We start from the raw sequence: 19033 nt of genomic DNA, 5'->3' as shown, positions 1-19033 counted from the left end.
GCGTCTACTCTACACCCGTACCACTAAAAAGACGGATTATATCTAAGACTTCATTCATAAATTACAACGCGGACTGTTGAGCAGACGCGTCTCAAGCCTATTAGTAATCCAACGCTGGATACTCCTATAGGTTACGTCCGTGGATCACGGCTGAACGCGTCTTCTCAACACTCACTTACAAACATTTTTCGCCTATCGTGCGTCTACTCTACACCCGTACCACTAAAAAGACGGATTATATCTAAGACTTAAGTCATAAATTAGTATTAATATTGATAGCATCACTGGTAGCTTCGTTGCTAACTTACTGTCCATCTGTTAAAATGGCGAATATATCAGATGTAAGTAGTCTACCTTTTGGTGCAGGTGAGGACACATTTGAGCTGCACGCACTGCAGTCTGAGCTGGAAGCTGTTGAGAAACAGATCCACGACCTTTTATTGAGACAAGCCGAGCTGATAGACCGGCGGTTAGCTCTTGAAACATCACGCGCCGATGCACACAAATCAGTGATTAACGTTACTAACCCGCTGACTCCGACCTCGTCTACTCCGTGCGTTTCTCAACATCGGTCCCGAGCGCCGAGGTCGCGATCAGCCATGGTCTCGTTCACTCTGGCTCCAACACGCCACCACGAAGCCTGGATGGTTCCGCAGCGGAAGACGCGAGTCAGGTCTAGACCAAGACTCTCTCCGACCCTCCCGGTTTTCGAGTTATCCACACAAAACCGCTTCTCCCCTCTTCGCGAAACGGAACGCGATGCTGTGATCATCGGCGATTCCATCGTTCGGCACGTACGCGCAACGTTAGGTAAAAGTAAGGTGCACAGTCACTGCTTTCCTGGTGCTCGTGTTTCTGAAATCGCTACTCACGTTCCCGAGATTCTGAACGGTGACGAGCGCGTCGGAACTGTTGTCCTGCACGCGGGAGTGAACGACATCAGGATGCGCCAGACGGAGATTCTGAAGAAAGACTTCAGGAATCTGATCGATACGGTACGCAGCACATCGCCTGAAACAACGATCATAGTGTCAGGACCGCTTCCCACATACCGACTAGGACATGAAAAGTTTAGCAGATTATTTGCGCTAAATGAATGGTTAATGTCATGGTGCAATGAGCAGAAACTGCTCTTTGTAAATAATTGGAATCTGTTTTGGGAGCGTCCTAGGCTTTTCCGTGCTGATGGCTTACACCCAAGCAGATTCGGAGCAGATCTTCTGTCAGATAACATCTCCAAAATGTTAAATACCTTTTGACTAGTAACCAAAAGTCCAAATCATAGTCTCTGCTGCACCAATTTAACTGATATAAATACTAGTGTAGAACAATGCATAGAAACCGTGTCTATTCCTCGTTTAGTGAGATCAAATAATAAATCCGCTGCAGGATCTAGGAAAAATCTAATTGTTATTAAAACAGAAAATGTTGCTATTAGTAAACAAAAACAATTTCTAAAGCTAGGTCTTCTAAACATTAGATCACTCACACCTAAGGCAGTTATTGTAAATGAAATAGTCACAGATAATAGCTTCGATGTACTTTGCCTTACTGAAACCTGGCTTAAACCAAATGATTATTTCGGTCTAAATGAGTCTGCTCCTCCTGGATACTCCTATAAGCATGAGCCCCGTCTGATTGGTCGTGGCGGCGGTGTTGCAACAATCTATAGAGATATTCTCAATGTTACTCAGAAAGCGGGTTATAAGTTTATTTCGTTTGAAGTACTTGTACTAAATGTTACGCTCTTAGATGTTAGAAAAACATCCCTATTATCTCTAGCCTTGGCTACCGTATATAGACCGCCTGGGCCTTACGATGATTTCCTAAAAGAGTTTGCAGATTTTCTCTCAGACCTATTAGTCAATGTCGATAAAGCATTAATTGTTGGAGATTTTAACATACACGTAGATAATCCAAACGATGCGTTAGGGGCTGCGTTTACAGATTTATTAAATTCATTTGGGGAAATTGGGGTCAAGCAAAACGTCACCGGACCAACTCATCGTCTTAATCATACACTCGATTTAATTATATCACATGAAACCGATCCAACCGATATAGATATTATACCGCAAAGTGATGAAGTCACTGACCATTACATGGTAACTTGCATATTACGTACTGCTGTAATAATGCGGCGCCGCATTATCAACCAGGCAGAACAATCCTTCCATCCACCATAGATAATTTCTCAAATTACTTATCTGATCTGTCTCAGCTGCTGCCTGAACCCAAACAAACAGATAAACTAGAAGAACTAACTAGCACTATGAGCACTATTCTCTCTAGAACATTGGATGTTGTTGCACCTATTAGATTAAAAAAGTCAGAGAGAAAATTAAAGCACCGTGGTACAACAATACTACGCATGTTCTAAAGAGAGAAACCCGTATTTTAGAGCGTAAATGGAAACAAACTAATTTAGAGGTCTTTAGAATCGCGTGGAAAGACAGTATGTCACGTTATAAAAAGGCCCTAAAAGCGGCCAGGGCTGAGCATCTCCGCAAACTAATAGAAAATGACCAAAATAATCCAAGGTTTTTATTTAACACCGTGGCTAGACTAACAAATAAACAGACGTCACCCGGACAAAATATCCCGTTACAGTTTAGTAGTAATGATTTTATGAAGTTCTTCACTGAGAAAATAGAAAGCATCAGAACCACAATTGTAAACGTTCAATCTTCAATTGCGCCTTATAATTCAGCCTCAATTATCACCCCGCATGAACAATTACAGTGCTTTACAACTAACAAAGAGAGTTAAATAAACTTATCACTTCATCTAAAACTACAACATGTTTATTAGATCCTATACCAACTAAGCTACTGAAAGAAGTGTTACCTGTAGTGGAAGAGCCTCTCCTCAATATTATTAACTCGTCTTTATCTTTAGGTCATGTTCCAAGAACATTTAAACTGGAAGTTATAAAACCTCTCATTAAGAAACCACAATTAGATCATAATAACCTAGCAAATTATAGACCCATTTCAAATCTTCCATTTATGTCTAAAATATTAGAAAAAGTGGTGTCTGCTCAATTGTGTTCTTTCTTGCAAGAAAATGATATCTATGAAAAGTTTCAGTCTGGTTTCAGGCCGCACCATAGCACTGAAACTGCGCTCGTTAAAATCACAAATGATTTACTTTTAGCTTCTGACCAAGGCTGTGTCTCAATACTAGTTTTACTTGATCTTAGTGCTGCGTTCGATACTATAGATCACACAATACTCTTAGATCGACTACAAAATGATACTGGTGTTCAAGGACAAGCATTAAGCTGGTTCAGATCATACTTATCTGACCGCTACCATTTTGTCTATTTAAATGGAGAAAAATCGATCATAACTCCAGTAAACTATGGAGTGCCGCAGGGATCTGTGTTAGGCCCTCTATTATTCTCAGTATATATGATGCCACTTGGAAATATTATAAGGAAACATGGAATTAGTTTCCATTGTTATGCTGATGACACTCAAATATATATTTCGTCACGGCCAGATGAAAACGCTAAATTATCCAAATTGACAGAGTGTGTTAACGATATAAAAGATTGGATGACGCGTAATTTTCTTTTATTAAATCCAGACAAAACAGAGGTACTACTTATCGGTTCAAAAAACCACTCGCAAAACCTCTCGCAATACAACTTTAACATTGTAGGATGTCCTGTTACTTTATCCTCTACAGTAAAAGACCTGGGTGTTATACTCGATTGCAACCTGTCTTTCAAAAATCATATTTCATATGTTACAAAAACCACCTTTTTCCACCTTAGAAACATTGCTAAGCTACGTAATATGCTATCAGTTTCTGATGCAGAAAAGTTAGTTCATGCATTCATGACCTCGAGACTAGATTACTGTAATGCTTTATTAGCCGGTTGTCCTGCATCCTCAATAAACAAGCTACAGTTAGTCCAGAATGCCGCCGCTAGAGTTCTTACTAGATCAAGAAAATATGATCATACAACACCGATTTTATCATCACTGCATTGGTTACCTATAAAGTTCCGTATTAATTACAAGGTATTGCTACTGACTTATAAAGCCCTAAATGGCTTAGCTCCAGTCTATTTAACGGATCTTCTATCGCCCTATAATCCATCGCGCTCTTTAAGATCACTTAATTCAAGGCTTTTGGTCATACCTAGGATATCCAGAACCACCAAAGGAGGGAGAGCATTTTCACATTTAGCTCCAAAACTCTGGAATAGCCTTCCTGATAGTGTTCGTTGCTCAGACTCGCTCTCCCAGTTTAAAACTAGATTAAAGTCGCATCTCTTCAGCCAGGCATTCATATAATATTTTTAATCTTACAGTTCAAATTACAATCCGGCCTCTAGTTAATAAACGCCAGAGGAGAACTGGCCCCCGACTGAGCCTGGGTTCTCCCAAGGTTTTTTTTTTTCTCCATTGGGTCACCTGATGGAGTTTTAAGACACCATTAGGTCATTTGATGGAGTTTTTCGGTTCCTTGCCACTGTTGCCTTTGGCTTGCTCAGTTGGGGATATTCTGGGGATATTTAATCTGATTTTATCAATCAATAAATTCCACTAGAAACAAACCTTGTTGTATTATTTTAATTTAATACTGTGAAGCTGCTTTGATACAATCTGTATTGTGAAAAGCGCTATACAAATATACTTGACTTGACTTGACTTGACTTGACTTTATGACCACCATGTACCCATCCTCTGATGGCTACTTCCAGCAGGATAATGCACCATGTCACAAAGCTCGAATCATTTCAAATTGGTTTCTTGAGCATGACAATGAGTTCACTGTACTAAAATGGCCCCCACAGTCACCAGATCTCAGCCCAATAGAGCATCTTTGGGATGTGGTGGAATGAGAGCTTCGTGCCCTGGATGTGCATCCCACAAATCTCCACCAACTGCAAGATGCTATCCTATCAATATGAGCCAACATTTCTAAAGAATGCTTTCAGCACCTTGTTGAATCAATGCCACGTAGAATTAAAGGAAAAGTTCACTTTTAAAATGAAAAATCTGTCATCATATACTCACCCTCATGTTGTTTCAAAGCTGTATGAATTTCTTTCTTCTGCTGAACAGAAAGGAAGATATTTAGAAGAATATCAGTAACCAGACAGTTTTTGGGTCCCATTGACTTCCATAGTAGGAAAAAATATACTATGGAAGTCAATGGGACCCAAAAACTGTCTGGTTACTGATATTCTTCTAAATATCTTCCTTTCTGTTCAGCAGAAGAAAGAAATTCATACAGCTTTGAAACAACATGAGGGTGAGTATATGATGACAGAATTTTCATTTTAAAAGTGAACTTCTCCTTTAAGGCAGTTCTGAAGGCGAAAGGGGGTCAAACACAGTATTAGTATGGTGTTCCTAATAATCCGTGAGTGTATATTACAGAGTATATAGTATACTTCAGTAATGCTGTATCTATAATAATCTTTGGGCTCAAGTAAAATTAAGATGAGACTTTCCTTCACAATAAACAAGAGGAATCCTAAAAGGCAGGTTTCCTGCACATGGTTTTAGCCTGTCTTGGACTGTATTTTTGCTGCTTTTCATTAGAAGCAAAACACTTCATCTCTACAAAACCATGAAGCAGCAGCAACATCAGAGCTTCACACACTAACTGACTCTATCAACAAGCATCAATCCAGTAGATTATTACCTACAGTAACACTACAACAACAACACAGACAAAAAACACGATTTCCTATTATTCCACTTTATAATATAAATATCAGATGGCGATTCATTCAAAGATTCTAAATGTAACGCAACAACAACCTATTCATTTGTTCTTCTGAAGGTCTGACAGGGAGTTCAGCAACAGAGCAGAATGTAAACAAAGTCTAAATTACCAGACAGAGGAGCAGAATTCAGAATCAATACACACCTAAATAATGACCTAAATACAATAAATAAGGGCTGCTAGATGTGTGCTAATGATGTTACAAGAGAAAAACAATGTAAAGTGAAGGAGACATACAGGCTCAGTCGTGTGGCATCCTTGATTCCTGCTCTTTATCACGTTTGACTGTTTTTCTTTGTTTATGGGTTGAAATATGTGCTGTTAAGTGCCATTATGAGTCTGTCACTGAGCTGTCATCTGCAGAATTTAAAGCCTTATTAAAAACAAACTGCACATGTTGTGGCTTTGACTGTTTTCAATATCAAGCGTCATGTTGTCAATCATCTGAAGCTGAGGACAGAATGAACCTGAAGCTCGATTACGCCGCCTAGTGGAGCGGGTGGAAAACTGCGCTTCAGTTTCTATCTGACGAGTCGTATTTTAGTGCCAACAGACTCAAAAATGATTCGGAGTCTGCAGACAGATATTATTGTGCTGCGATCAGTGGCGCGGATACTATGTTTGTTTCTGGCTCGCGCACAGCCTTCACTGTCGGACGCGCGCTTTCTTTGCCCGCTTCATATTAGAAAACTGGTCTAGCGGTCTCTGGTGGTGCAAAAATGTATTACAACTAAATTCAATGCACGCCACTTAACCGAGCAAAATGTTTCACTCGGTTACGCAATTTTTAACGGTTAATCGGTTAATCGGTTAACCATGGACACCCCTATTATGTTCTATTATGCATTTTCCTTGTTATATGACTAACAGAAATTCATGAAATAATATATGTTCGCTTGTCTATAGGCAGATACACAGTAATTAGATATAAGTAATAAGATATTTATTCAAATGTTGATTTTGAAATTAGTAAACATCACCATATATATGATTTGGAAATTTTTTTTTATAAATGAACATTTCTAAAGACAGTTAATATTTTACACAGTGAACGTTTCAATGGCAAGAAAAAAAAAACTATGAATGTCCTATTACAGGCGGAAAGGTACAAAAAAGATGTGCAATCTAGCAGTGCACACATGAACTATTAACACATACTAAAATGGATTTTGCCATTGACCATAGACAGTAAAAGAAATTGACTGGCGCTAACGATTCCAGCAGCTTTCAGTCCATAATGGCGGATTCGCCTTCGCAGCGCCATCTACAGACTGTTACCCATAACACAACAGAGTTTCGCCTCTTGGGCTTCTATACTCTTTGCTTATAGTCAATCTTAGCTGGATCTTCGTCTGTGTCTGTCACGTGATGAGGAGCACGTGAGTCTCTGGATCTCTGGACGCTCGTGAGGTTATGAATGGAGGAGTGAGACTCTGGCTTTTACAGGCGTAAATATACAGACTTTACACTGATTATACATTTATAGTAAAGCTTGATTAATTTTTTGGATAAATTATTATTATGATAAAACAGCTGACCATATTAATGTGTCTAATGGCAGCTTTTTAATGCTTAATATAACAGACACATTGCCCTGTGTTTCTCTGCCCTCAGACAGACTCCAGCATCTCTAGAAGTGTTTGGAAAATCATGGATGGAGAACAGGCACGTGCATGTGTTCATGTACCCCACCTTGTGGACAATAAGTGTACCTGCATGAATATATGAAAACAGCATGAAGAGGAAAGAGATTTTAAAAAGTATCTAATCCTGCTCCTGATGAGCCACTTTCCTGAGTTTAGCTCCAACCCTGATTAAAAACAGCTTTAGCAGCTGATCAAGATCTTTAGGATTATTAGAAACTTGCTGGCGGGTGTTGGACTGATTTTATTTTTCACAAAACATGACACAAGTCATAAATTACTTATGTTAACAACAAGTGTATGTGTTATCAGTTTTAGTTTAATGGAAACATGGTTTTAAATCCCTCGATATATGAAGTTCAGACTCTGTGACTCAAGAAATAATTGGTTGCACTTTAATCTTAGATTACCTATGTTAAATTGTATATCCAACAAAGTGCACCACACAACAGATGATATTGTGAAGGCTATGATGGTGTAGTGGTTAAACACACGGCACTTGCAGATATAGTGGCATTTGTTCAAAACTCGCAACTGATTACCTTTTTCCATCATATAACACAAAGCTCTCAATAAAACCAGTCCAAACACACCATCAACTCACAGGTTTCAGTGGCTCAAGATACAAAGTGTTGTGTTGTGATCCTGGAGTCCTGAGTTCAAATCCTGCTATTGCTTATGTTAAAGACCATGTATTGCATTATATCCAATAAAGCGGCTCAAACGGCAGCACTCAGTGTGAAAGCCATGGTGGTGTAGTGGCTAAACACACGTTACTGGAAGACAAGGTTGTGGCAGAGTCATGGCTTCAAATCTCAGCTCAGGGTGTTAGATGTGTCATATAACTGGTTTATTGTAAAATCCCAGCTCACATAACAGGTGAATAGTCAAATATAAGTTCCTTCACATGTTCAGACAAGAGATCTGTGGCTCACAGGTAAGAGCGCTGCCTCACGGTTTCAGAGGTTGCTGGTTCGAGTCCAGCCAGATCTCCGCGATATGAATGAATGCTGTGGTGTGAGTGAGAAGGTGTGGGGGATCATGGTGTCCCCCCCTGAGCTCCCGCACGATGTCCAGCAGGGGTTATGCTTTTGACTGGAAAAAAATGAAAATGGCTATAAAAAAAAAAAAACACCCACCTACTTGGGTTACCATCATTTGCTTTTCAATTTAAGGACTGGACCTTCAAAAAGAAAATGATGATAACCTACACATTTACACACCAACATGTACGAAGCATTACCTGTGCCTGAGCTGATGTCCGTCATACAGTGATTGTCTGTCCAAACGTCCCAGAGCTCTGCTTCTGTTGACTGGATGTAACGGTCCAAACACATTCCTTCTGTAAGGAAAGACATCAATAAAAAAAAAAACATTACTCTATTCTACATCTAAAAAATGAGACCACAAGGACCTCACTCAACCATTTGTTCGTTTGTTTTAAAGGGGTCATATAATGCCATTTTTGTACAAGCTAATATTCCCTTCGAAAACAAACTCAGCCACTGCGTCTTCAGCGGTTCGGATTTAGGAACATCAAAATGACTGCTGTGTTCCTTATTACACCCAAGAACAGAACATTCTGTTAATAGACAGTGCTCCAGCGTATCAACAATGACCACACCGGTCCGCACGGACTATGATTGACAGCTCGCTCACGAGCGAGGGCGGGTCTGTGTTGAAACGCTGCTGTTAATCAACAATCATGGGAGGGGCGTCGATTTTGTGACGTCACAAAATCGAACGGCTTGATGGGGAAAACATATAAGAAGATTTAAAAAAAAACACTGAATGGATTTTTATCATTTTATGATGGTTGTGTACAGGCACTGCCAACACACATTTCAGTACAATCAACTTGTAAAAGTGCATGTACCATTATATAACCCCTTTAAGGAAAAAGCAAATGCACACATTTTGACAAATAATAATAATAATAAAAACCTTTAATATCATGATTTTCTGATTTAAATCAGAAATTTAAAGTGTCTAACAACTTATAAACCTCAACAGAAGAAAAAGCACACACTTTGAAAAAATACATGTATAAATTTTTTAAATTGTCTAAAAATGTATAAATGTCTATTGGCATATTTACACTCACAAGTAGAGCTGAATACACCGAGGTCTATATTAACTGTATCTAGTGGTGGTCTATAAATCACAAACTTTTCTGTCACGTGATTGGCTGCTGCTGAAGTCAGAAACGCGATAGTCCGTTACGCGATTGGCTGCTGCAGTAAGCGAACGAACACGCGCAAAACAATAGGTTGAAATAAAGATAAAAAAAATAATACCGATTTTGCCTTCGAAATCGACGAACAGGGAGAAGTTTGGAGTAAATAATAAAGCAATTTACTTCGGGGTACAAATAGTAATATATCAAATATGTATGTCTTCATTCACTTTCACGTAGATAACAAAAACATTGGAAATATACAGCCTATGTTTTATTTCTCATTTATTTCAGTATGTTAAACTTGAGACCACCCCAGATCATACTCACTGGGAAAGTAAGTTAGGGTTATAAATGTGCCATGAAGAAGTAGGAGAACATCAGAGCAAAGCTTCCCACAACACTAACTCTATAAACTATTACCTACAGTGGCACTACAACATCAGCAGATAATAAGCGCTATTGTGTATTATTTTAGGAATTGTTTCCTGATTTTCACATTTGTAAGGTAATGCAACCCTAGTGACTTTATAAGTAACAGTGACTTACAAGTCTCGCAGTGTGTCACGGTTGTTTTAGCAGATGGGTTGGAATATGTGCTGTTTAGTGACATTTGTGAGTCTGTCACTGAGCTGTCATCAGCAAGATCTTAACTTTTATAGCTTTAAAACAATCCTAATGGGCTGTTGCGACTGTTTATCAGGTGTCATGTTGTTGTTGACAAGGATCCAAAGATGTCATGCTGAACGTGAAGCCCGCTTACGCCCCTAGATGAGCGGAAGGCAAACTGCACAGTTTCTACCAGACTAAATTAATTATCAGGTCACTGACTGAGTTCCAAAACGTCTAAAAATAATTAATATTTTTACCAGGTCATACTCACAGGAACATTAGCTCCTGACTGTGGTAGCCTACTCAATGCCGCAGATCTAGCTTTTTGGATGACAGTAGGTGTGCTTCTTCTTTCTGACCACTAGGTGGCAGAAAAGCTTAGAGAAATGAATCCAAATTTAGTAGACCTACATTTTTATTGAAAGCATCAATGGTTGTGAGATGGTAAAACTGCACTTGGGGTAGGGTTTAAAATCATATTGCATATAAAAAAATTAAAAAATAAACGATAAAAATGATTAAAAATAAATCTGCTAAAACAAAATGTTCTTTTACTGGTGATTTTGGTCAGACCAGGTTTGCATATGCAATACCTACCAGTGCTCACAGATCTGTGGTCAGCTGGGTTTTTGACTTGTAGACGGAAGTTTATAAAAACACAGGATCTCATTCATAAGTAACGTAAACAGCCTCATGGCCTCTAACCCCATTTTAAACAAGTGCTCTCTCTTTTTGGATCTTTCAGTTTAAATCTGATGTCTTTCCTCCTTTATCTTTGTTAGTCATCTCCTCAATACACCCAGAATCAAAGTAGGCCTCAGTATTAATTTTAACAACCTTTAAATAGCATCAAACCTCAAAGGACAGAATAAAAGGACTGATTAAGGGACTGGGTCATAATGTTCCTTTCCCTAAATTATTGCATTTTGGCATCCCGGCTTTTACCACATCCAGAAAATGTTTCATGTAGCTTTCACAAGAATTTAGTTGTTGACATTGAGACCCCAGTGTCCTCTTCTCTTCTCTTGCTTTATGAGATTTGCAAAGCTTGGCTGAAAATGAGCAGATGAATCTCAAAAAGAAATGTCTGGGTCATATTTCACCCTAAAATCTAAATAAATTATATTTTGTATAAATAAAATCTTTCTGTACGTACTCAATGATGCCATCCTTTTACATATATATATATATATATATATATATATATATATATATATGCCATCCTTTTACATATATATATATATATATATATATATATATATATATATATATATATATATATATATATATATATAAATGCTGTTCTTTTGGACGTTTTATTCATCATATAAGTGACTTTTATAATTATACTTTTTTGTAATTATTTCTTTTGATTTTGGGGTGAAATGTGACCCAGACGTTTACTCTCAGTATTCACGAGATTCACTCCTACATCCCAGTGTCCTAAATTTTCTCCGTGATGGCATGAACGTGGTACACAAATCCGTTCAGTGTCACTCCGCAGGGAAAACATATTGATCTGTGGAAACCACTAGCTAAATTATCAACAACTGACAGGCAACAGAGATCGAGAGCAATTGTTGGAGGGAATGTTTCCAATGTTTTAACATTTCAGAGAGGGATTCAGCCAACTGAAATAAACACACAATCAATTCAGCTCACAAGCTCCCCCCTTCATTTCATTACCAGTCTCATGATGCTATTTTCATGTGTCATCTACAATCGTAACATAATGTTTGGCGTATGAAAATGCCAAGGTGCTTTCCAATGGGAATTTTCACTGAATGGGTTTGAAATTAAAAGCTCTTGTAAAAACTATTGTGTGCTCTGGTATGATGAGTTATTTGGTTGCCATGGTGAGAGAAAGCTCGTTATTTTTAATGGCTCTATGCTGAGCAGCGCTGCAGAGCCTTAAGCAATGGCACTGACAAACTGCCAACCTCAGCAAACGCTCTGTGTGGGACATGTTTAAAGGGTGAAAGCGCCATACACACACACACACACACACATACCTGGAAATGCTGGCACACAGAGATCACCTCCAGCTGTCTGTCCTCTTGAGGAGGTGGCCTGCAATAAAACATTAACCACCTTCAGTCCACAGAGCAGATCACTTCAAATTCTGTATTTAACTAAAATTGATTGTATAAGATCTTGTCATTTAGGCAGGAGGACAGAAGGAACAGCTGGGATGGAGACTTGTAACAGAATCAGGGAATAATAAATGTCTCTCATCTCAACTCTATTACCATCAGTCCTCAGCAGGAGACACGTCCATCCATCACTGCCAATGAAAGATGGCCAGAAAGCCTTGCAGTCTTCACTTCTCCATTTTTTTACTCTCTTTCTTATCTTGCTGTGATTTTGCAAAGAAGGATGTGTTCCTGGATCAGCATCCCAACTAACAAAAATATGTTCTGAACGTTTGAACGTAATGAACGTTTAGCTAAAGTTAAGTTATGAAAATGTTATTTCTGAATGTTCTTTTTCTTTTCTTTCTTTTTTTTTTTTCTTGGTTATGTGAACATTAAGCGAAGCGAAAACATAAAGGGAATGTATCGAAGACCATGGGAACTTTATTTTTTAATCTTCTCTGAACCATCTGGAAAAAGTAGTACGTAGTAACGTTTAAAAAACCACAACGCAAAAACGTTCCATGAATGATGTGTAAATAAACGTGTTTGTCCTAATGTTTTGATAACATTATTAAAGAACAGCTAACTTTGAACACACATTCTATTAACATTACTGGAAGAATGTTTGTTCATAACTTTGAGAGAACCTTGTCAGAATGTTGGCCAAAGTTCTGAGAACGTTCCCAGTTAGCTGGGATTGTTGATACTGGCACAACATTCTTTTGAACCAATCAGATTATAGCTACATAAGAGCTGACAAAGTGCCATAAATGCAAAGTAAAAGCAGTCAATTTGATTTTGCACTATATTATACGTTTTCTGGAGTCATACGATAGCTTTGTGGGAGGAACAGGCAGGGGTCTATACAGGCAATTCGTTCCAGAAATATTTTTTGTTATGCTGGTTTGAAAGTCTCTTCACATCCTGATAGCAATCACTAATTAAGTGGTCTAAATGTATTTATATGTATATATATATCATCTGTGGAAGGCATAGTACCATAAAATGTTTGTCCAATTGCATTCAGTCTAAATGCAATGGTATGATGTCCTACCTGCCTGTCAGCGTATGTAGGCTATTTTCATACCTCCGCACACCCGCTCGCAATAAGTGCACGACTGCACATTTCACATCATCAGTGCGTTTCATGCTATGCAGTTAGACGGTCAGTCACAGTCTTTTACAGTTCCTCCTGAACCAAAACAACGAGCTTATACTGCGTTCACGCCATAACTACTGTAATTTGGAAGAGATGGAAACCTGTGACGTTATATTCGGGGTGGTTCGTGACTCGAATTTATGCATTTCAATGGCAACACTTTGCAAACTCTGCTGTGTGCGTTCATGTGTTTTGGAGGAGGCGTGGCTTTGGAGACGCTCTGAAGGAAGGATGGGATCTCATGCTTTCAAAAACTAGCTTGCTATTGCTAGCCACTCTGAAAATTGCCTACAAGTCTTTATGCCTAGCAATGATGTAGGGAAAATAAAGCTGATTCACGCTCAGGCCTGTCAGCACTATGCTGCAATACACACCGGCCTTATACTGAAGCATAAAATCATGCTCATAACGCAGGCCTAATTCTGTGCACATATGCTGTGTTTCAATGAAACCAGGAACACAGGACAAGCACGCCGCCTTATTGCTCATGCTCCACTTCACTGGAAAAGTGGGCAGAAAACGTACTAAACAAACAGAAAATAGTCTTAGTTTGCTTTTAAGTATTACAGTCCCAGCTTCTTTTTAACATTAAATCTTAACTTTGAAAGAAGGGAGGAAAAAACTGAATATGGTTACTTCATTAAACTAGACTTTACATGAATTTTCTCAGAAAAATAGCATTCTGGATAGTTTTTAACATGTTGTTACTTACTGGTTCAAATCAAAAGAGCCCACCCAATTTAGCATTTAAATCCTTCAATGTAACCCTTATGAAAAGAAAATATATTTCCCTATATTTAAGTAAACAGGATATTTTCCAGTTTCAACCAGGACAAAAAATTGTCTGATCACTTCGAAAAATAACAGCACACCTTTTGCCAATCGCTGCGCGATTTAAGGTGTCATTGATGTCCATAAAGCAAATGCTAAAGGTGCAGTCACATTTCTTTCCATTTCAACAGAAATCCACACGGAAATCCCCCCCACACAGTTTTCACAAAGTGTTCAAGTTGGTGACGCAAATTCACAGCGTTGACAAACAGAAAGCTGGTTGGTTTGCCAGTGACTTCTGTGTGAGCTGTGGTTCATCCATCACTACAATATTGACAATGGACAAGTCTGACAGCAAAATTTCACCGAAAATTCACCAATGTGACCACACCTTAGCCCAACATTGATAGTGATGTTTGTCTTAGCAAGCATGACTAATAACATTTAAAAAAAGGAGTTGAAACAAAGCAAACAGACTCAAACCTAATTCATCATTGAAAAAATGCAAAGCAGACAGTTACTCGACAAATATCTTACCAGTTATTAAAATGCACTGGTTGAGTTGACTCGCTGACAGCTGCAAGATAAGAGCACAATGTTGCACTGGTTATCTCTCAAGTGCATCCATATCACATTCTCGGCCACAGAGATTCAAGATTTTGGGACAAAAGAAGACAGAGAGAGCAGGTAAATGCATATCTGGGCCACACATGAAGAAAGGTTACACTACAGATGTACCGGCTGATAAGCTCTGTCCTTTCTGTGACTGGGCCCTCTTACCGCTAAAGAGACGCTCTTCTAGCGCGATTGTTGAGCCGCCATCAGCTTTACGCTACAATTTTGCTCTGTGCGGCCGAGGTCAACGCACCTCCATCGTCCTTTTGTTGTGGCCTTTCTGAGCAGCTAAAGATTACTGTTACCAATATCCTTCGGGATCATCCTAAATATTTTTGTCTCTCCAGGTCAACGTCGTCCTTATGAAAATAACTCTTTCAAAAGAAATCGGGCTTTGTGTTAACTAGCGCCATGAACGCCGCACATGACGATTAAAGAGCTAAAGGTGAAGTCTCCGTTTGATGTGGGGAGACAGAGACAATGATACTCATTATCACTGGCGCTGCAAATGTCTCCACCTCTGGATTGGATCAGGTGCTAACAGGTTGACATGAGGGTAATATCTAGCTCGTCTGGGGTAATTGAAGAGCAGCCATATAGACCAGATTTATAGGCTACATTTTATGGCCAGATGATAACTTTCTCTCGTCTGCTGCGCTGTGGAACTGTTAGGCTTGGCTTTTTGCCTTAAATTAAAGGAGGTTTGGAAGAACGGGAATAAAAATACAACTCTAAAGCACTGACATCCAATCCTGATCTGTGAGGTCTTATGAGGTCAATGCCAAAAATTGTGTCCCATGATAAGAACTCATATGCCAGAACTTTCATTTTAATGCTCTTTACTGAGAACTGACAATGATAAACATTAGAAAAGCTTTGCAATCCTTTTTGAGAGAGAGAGAGAGAGAGAGAGAGAGAGAGAGAGGGAAATATGACCCAACATTTTATTCCACTTGGGAATATACACTCTTAAACAATCTTGGGTTGTTTCAACCCATGACAAACCCAACCGGTTTAAAAATGTAAACCAACAGTTGGGTTTGCCCATATTTGACAACCCAAACATGGGTTGAAACAAACCAAATTTTTTTAGAGTGTATATAGACCTTATGCGCCAGAGAAACAAGCGCGCAGCCATCTTTAGAATATTGTCTTTGAACTTCCGGGTTAGTGGTCGCTCTGTATATCTCTATGGCATCGCTGTCGAAGAGTAATTAGCTGGTGAAATAGATTTACTTATTGTAGAGTTAACAGAAGTTATCACGAGCATTGTAATGTTTAAAGCAGATGTCTTAACAAATGTCAGTAGACCGGGAAGATTTTAAAATGGGCAGTTCATTCATAAATACGTAAGATCGCTGAGGAAATACAAACCGGAAGACAAAAGACAACAAGCGCAGCGCAGAAAAGGGGCGGGGCTACATAAAGTATACAGTTAGGATCGTCCCGATAAGATGATAGAGGAGAGTGGGGTTAGTTGTCACACACATATTCTCAGAGTAGGTATTTCCATTATAAATCATATCAAACACCTGATAACAGGGCATTATGTTACACTGTATTAAGAAAGTTGCCACAGTGAAACCTGCCAGGAACAGCTTAGTAAACAGGAACATTTATGTAAACTTACTGAGATATAGCCATTATGAAAACTTCCCCATGTTACAATACCCCCAATCTTCTGTTTTTCACTAATGGAACAATTGTAGACAAAGCGATCTAAGGAAAAGTACAAATCTTTTTCTTTAAAAAAATAAAATAAAATCACTTCAGTCCTGTAATAAAAAGCTGTCTAATTTTAGTGTCTGCAGCGGTCGAACAGTGAAACGAAGCGTTCCATTTCACTTGAATGATCATCTCCATCTCTGTATCTCTTGGTTTGCAGCCATGGCAACTGTCCGAACAGACAAAAAAATGAATTACCATCTACAAGTACATTTAACTAAAGATGTCATTGAATCTCGACTTAGGCCCTCGCACAGCACGGCTCTTAGCAGAGATTGTTATCTACTGGGATGTGGATGGACCTCAAAATGCTTATTGAGCTGTTTTACTGGGGGAAATCCTTCAGACTGATGTAGACGATGACAGACATGGACAGAGCGCTGTGGTCCTTCCACATTACTGACTATAGACAGAAAAACACTGTGGAAATGCAGTACTTTAAGCACAAATTAAATAACATCTGAAGAGATGGGAAGATGAGTGTCTACTTAAGCCAACATTTATGTTCTGGTTTTACATTCTCTATACACAGACAAAAATGTAACAAAATGTACCATGGTAGTATTATTCATTATCTTTATTGTGATTTCACTTCAAAGCAATATGCTAATTTGCATAACTGGCCAATATTAATTTTGTTTTTTTATATATATTTTGGTATCGTTCGACATTGAATATTTACATTTGTGCATGCTCATTTCCCACATATATATTTTTTTTTAATGATCAATTAAAGGAATAATTCTGTCATAATTTTTAGAAATTTTGTCAAAAGTTGTTCCAAACCTGTATGAATTTCTTTCTTCTGCTGAGCACAAAAGAAGATATTTTGAAGAATATGGGTGACCAAACAGCTGGCGAGCCCCGTTGACTTCCATAGTGTGGAAAAATAATACTTTGGAAGTCAATGGGGTCCATAAACTGTTTGGTTATGTTGTGATGTGTAAATACATTTTTGTGTTTAGACAAAATACTATTATTGGCTTATTATCTGCAAGAATTTTAATATTGGTGAATCTTTTTTTTTTTTTTTTTTTGTGAATTTACAGTCAGCTGATTATTATTGCAAAATAAGAATCTACAGGGTCATACAAAAGCCTATTTTTTTGGTGATATTGACTGACTGTTCATTATCTCTTACATGTATAGTGCTGTGAAATGTATTACAAAAAGGCTAAAAGTGACATACACAAGTGTTGTTTGTGTGACTGCGACTAAATACACTCTAACCTACTGGGCTTTTGTCTTTTTGTCATGTTATCTAATGCGTCCATCTTTGACATGCAGCACAGCCCAACACACAAACAACAGTGTGACCATTATCTGCATTAAGCCAGTGCAGCAGGCATTAGTTCAATACAAAGCCTTACGCCCTATATCTGGCCTGGATCAATGCATTGACTTTTTATGCGCTCACAAAAGCAGAGAGGTTGAGAGCGGATCAAACGGCCCACATTCCCACGCCGTCACTTGGGCGTTCTGCAGGACAGCACGGGGTCCTGTCGCACGTGCATCTGCTCACACGCCCAGCCGACACAATCAGCCTGTGATCTCATGACCACGAGACGTGTTTGAAGCAGTGCCGCCGGAGCTCACAAAACGATGAGATCTCTGTGAGAAAAGGTTGGAATGGGTCCCTGAGGAGAACAGCTGAGGAAGGGGAATGCTTTGTACAAGATACTGAGATACAGTGATACACTTCAACAAGTGTATGACAGGGTTTTATCCACATAAGGGACATGTTTGTTTGATTTTAAATACACAGAAGGCATCATTTTGAGTATTTATGGGTGTTGCTGACATTTCTATTGACTGTCAAACTCTAAAAAGGACCAAAAAAGCACTGTAAAGCTTTGGATACATCTTTTCTATGATTAGCATGATTTAATTTTAGAATTAAAATGTATTTTGACATTTTTGGGGGCATAAAGTAAAAAATGTTAGGGTGATGTCATAATGAAGAAAAAAAGCCTTGTTAAAGCAATGAAAATGACCTTATTAAGCTGTCTAGTATACTGTAAAAATGATATTTCAAAGTTCTCAAAAACTAAAAAAGTTCTAAAAAAGTATATTTTACAAGCAAACACTATTCTTTGTAATTATTTGTGAAATTACTAGCAATATCTGAATGAAAATTGTTTCAAAGTAAATCCTACACCAATTTATTTCAGTGTATTAAATAAAAATGACAACAATAATAATATTTTAAAAACAAAAATTGTATTTTAACAAAACAGCTTCACTAATATTTTTTTTTTAATATTTTATATCAGATAATGACTTTATGACAAGACAAGGTTACAGGTTGTAAAATGTGATGCAGCTCCAACACGATCTCACGGCAATTCGTACAAATTTTATGAGGTGGCTAATTCTTACGAATTCATACGAGTTGCCAAATTCGTATGAATTCTTACGAATGACCTACCTCTGACCCCGCCCCAAA

General features: G+C 38.4%; 1 protein-coding gene across 4 annotated transcripts in view; it reads right to left on the bottom strand.

Annotated features, from left to right (window-relative positions):
* LOC311289893 (uncharacterized protein) overlaps positions 1–19033 on the bottom strand; it is a 55028-nt gene that overhangs the window by 10306 nt on the left and 25689 nt on the right. Inside the window, exons 4-6 of one of the 4 annotated variants that reach the window (XR_014627236.1) lie at positions 12195–12252; positions 8638–8736; positions 7117–8489 (exon numbers count right to left, since the gene is read on the bottom strand). Coding sequence is in view for 2 of the 4 variants with exons in the window: in XM_084408150.1 (XP_084264276.1) it covers positions 8638–8731 (94 nt within the window). In the remaining 2 variants the exon portion in view is untranslated. Of the gene's footprint in view, positions 1–7116; positions 8490–8637; positions 8737–10119; positions 10451–12194; positions 12253–19033 lie in introns of those variants that run through there. The other 3 variants (XR_014627237.1, XM_084408150.1, XM_084408151.1) reach the window with 3 other exon arrangements.

Source organism: Rutilus rutilus (genome assembly GCF_951802725.1).
Source record: "Rutilus rutilus genome assembly, chromosome: 4".
Classification (NCBI taxonomy): Eukaryota; Metazoa; Chordata; class Actinopteri; order Cypriniformes; family Leuciscidae; genus Rutilus; species Rutilus rutilus.
This window is presented reverse-complemented; position numbering and strand designations above follow the sequence as displayed.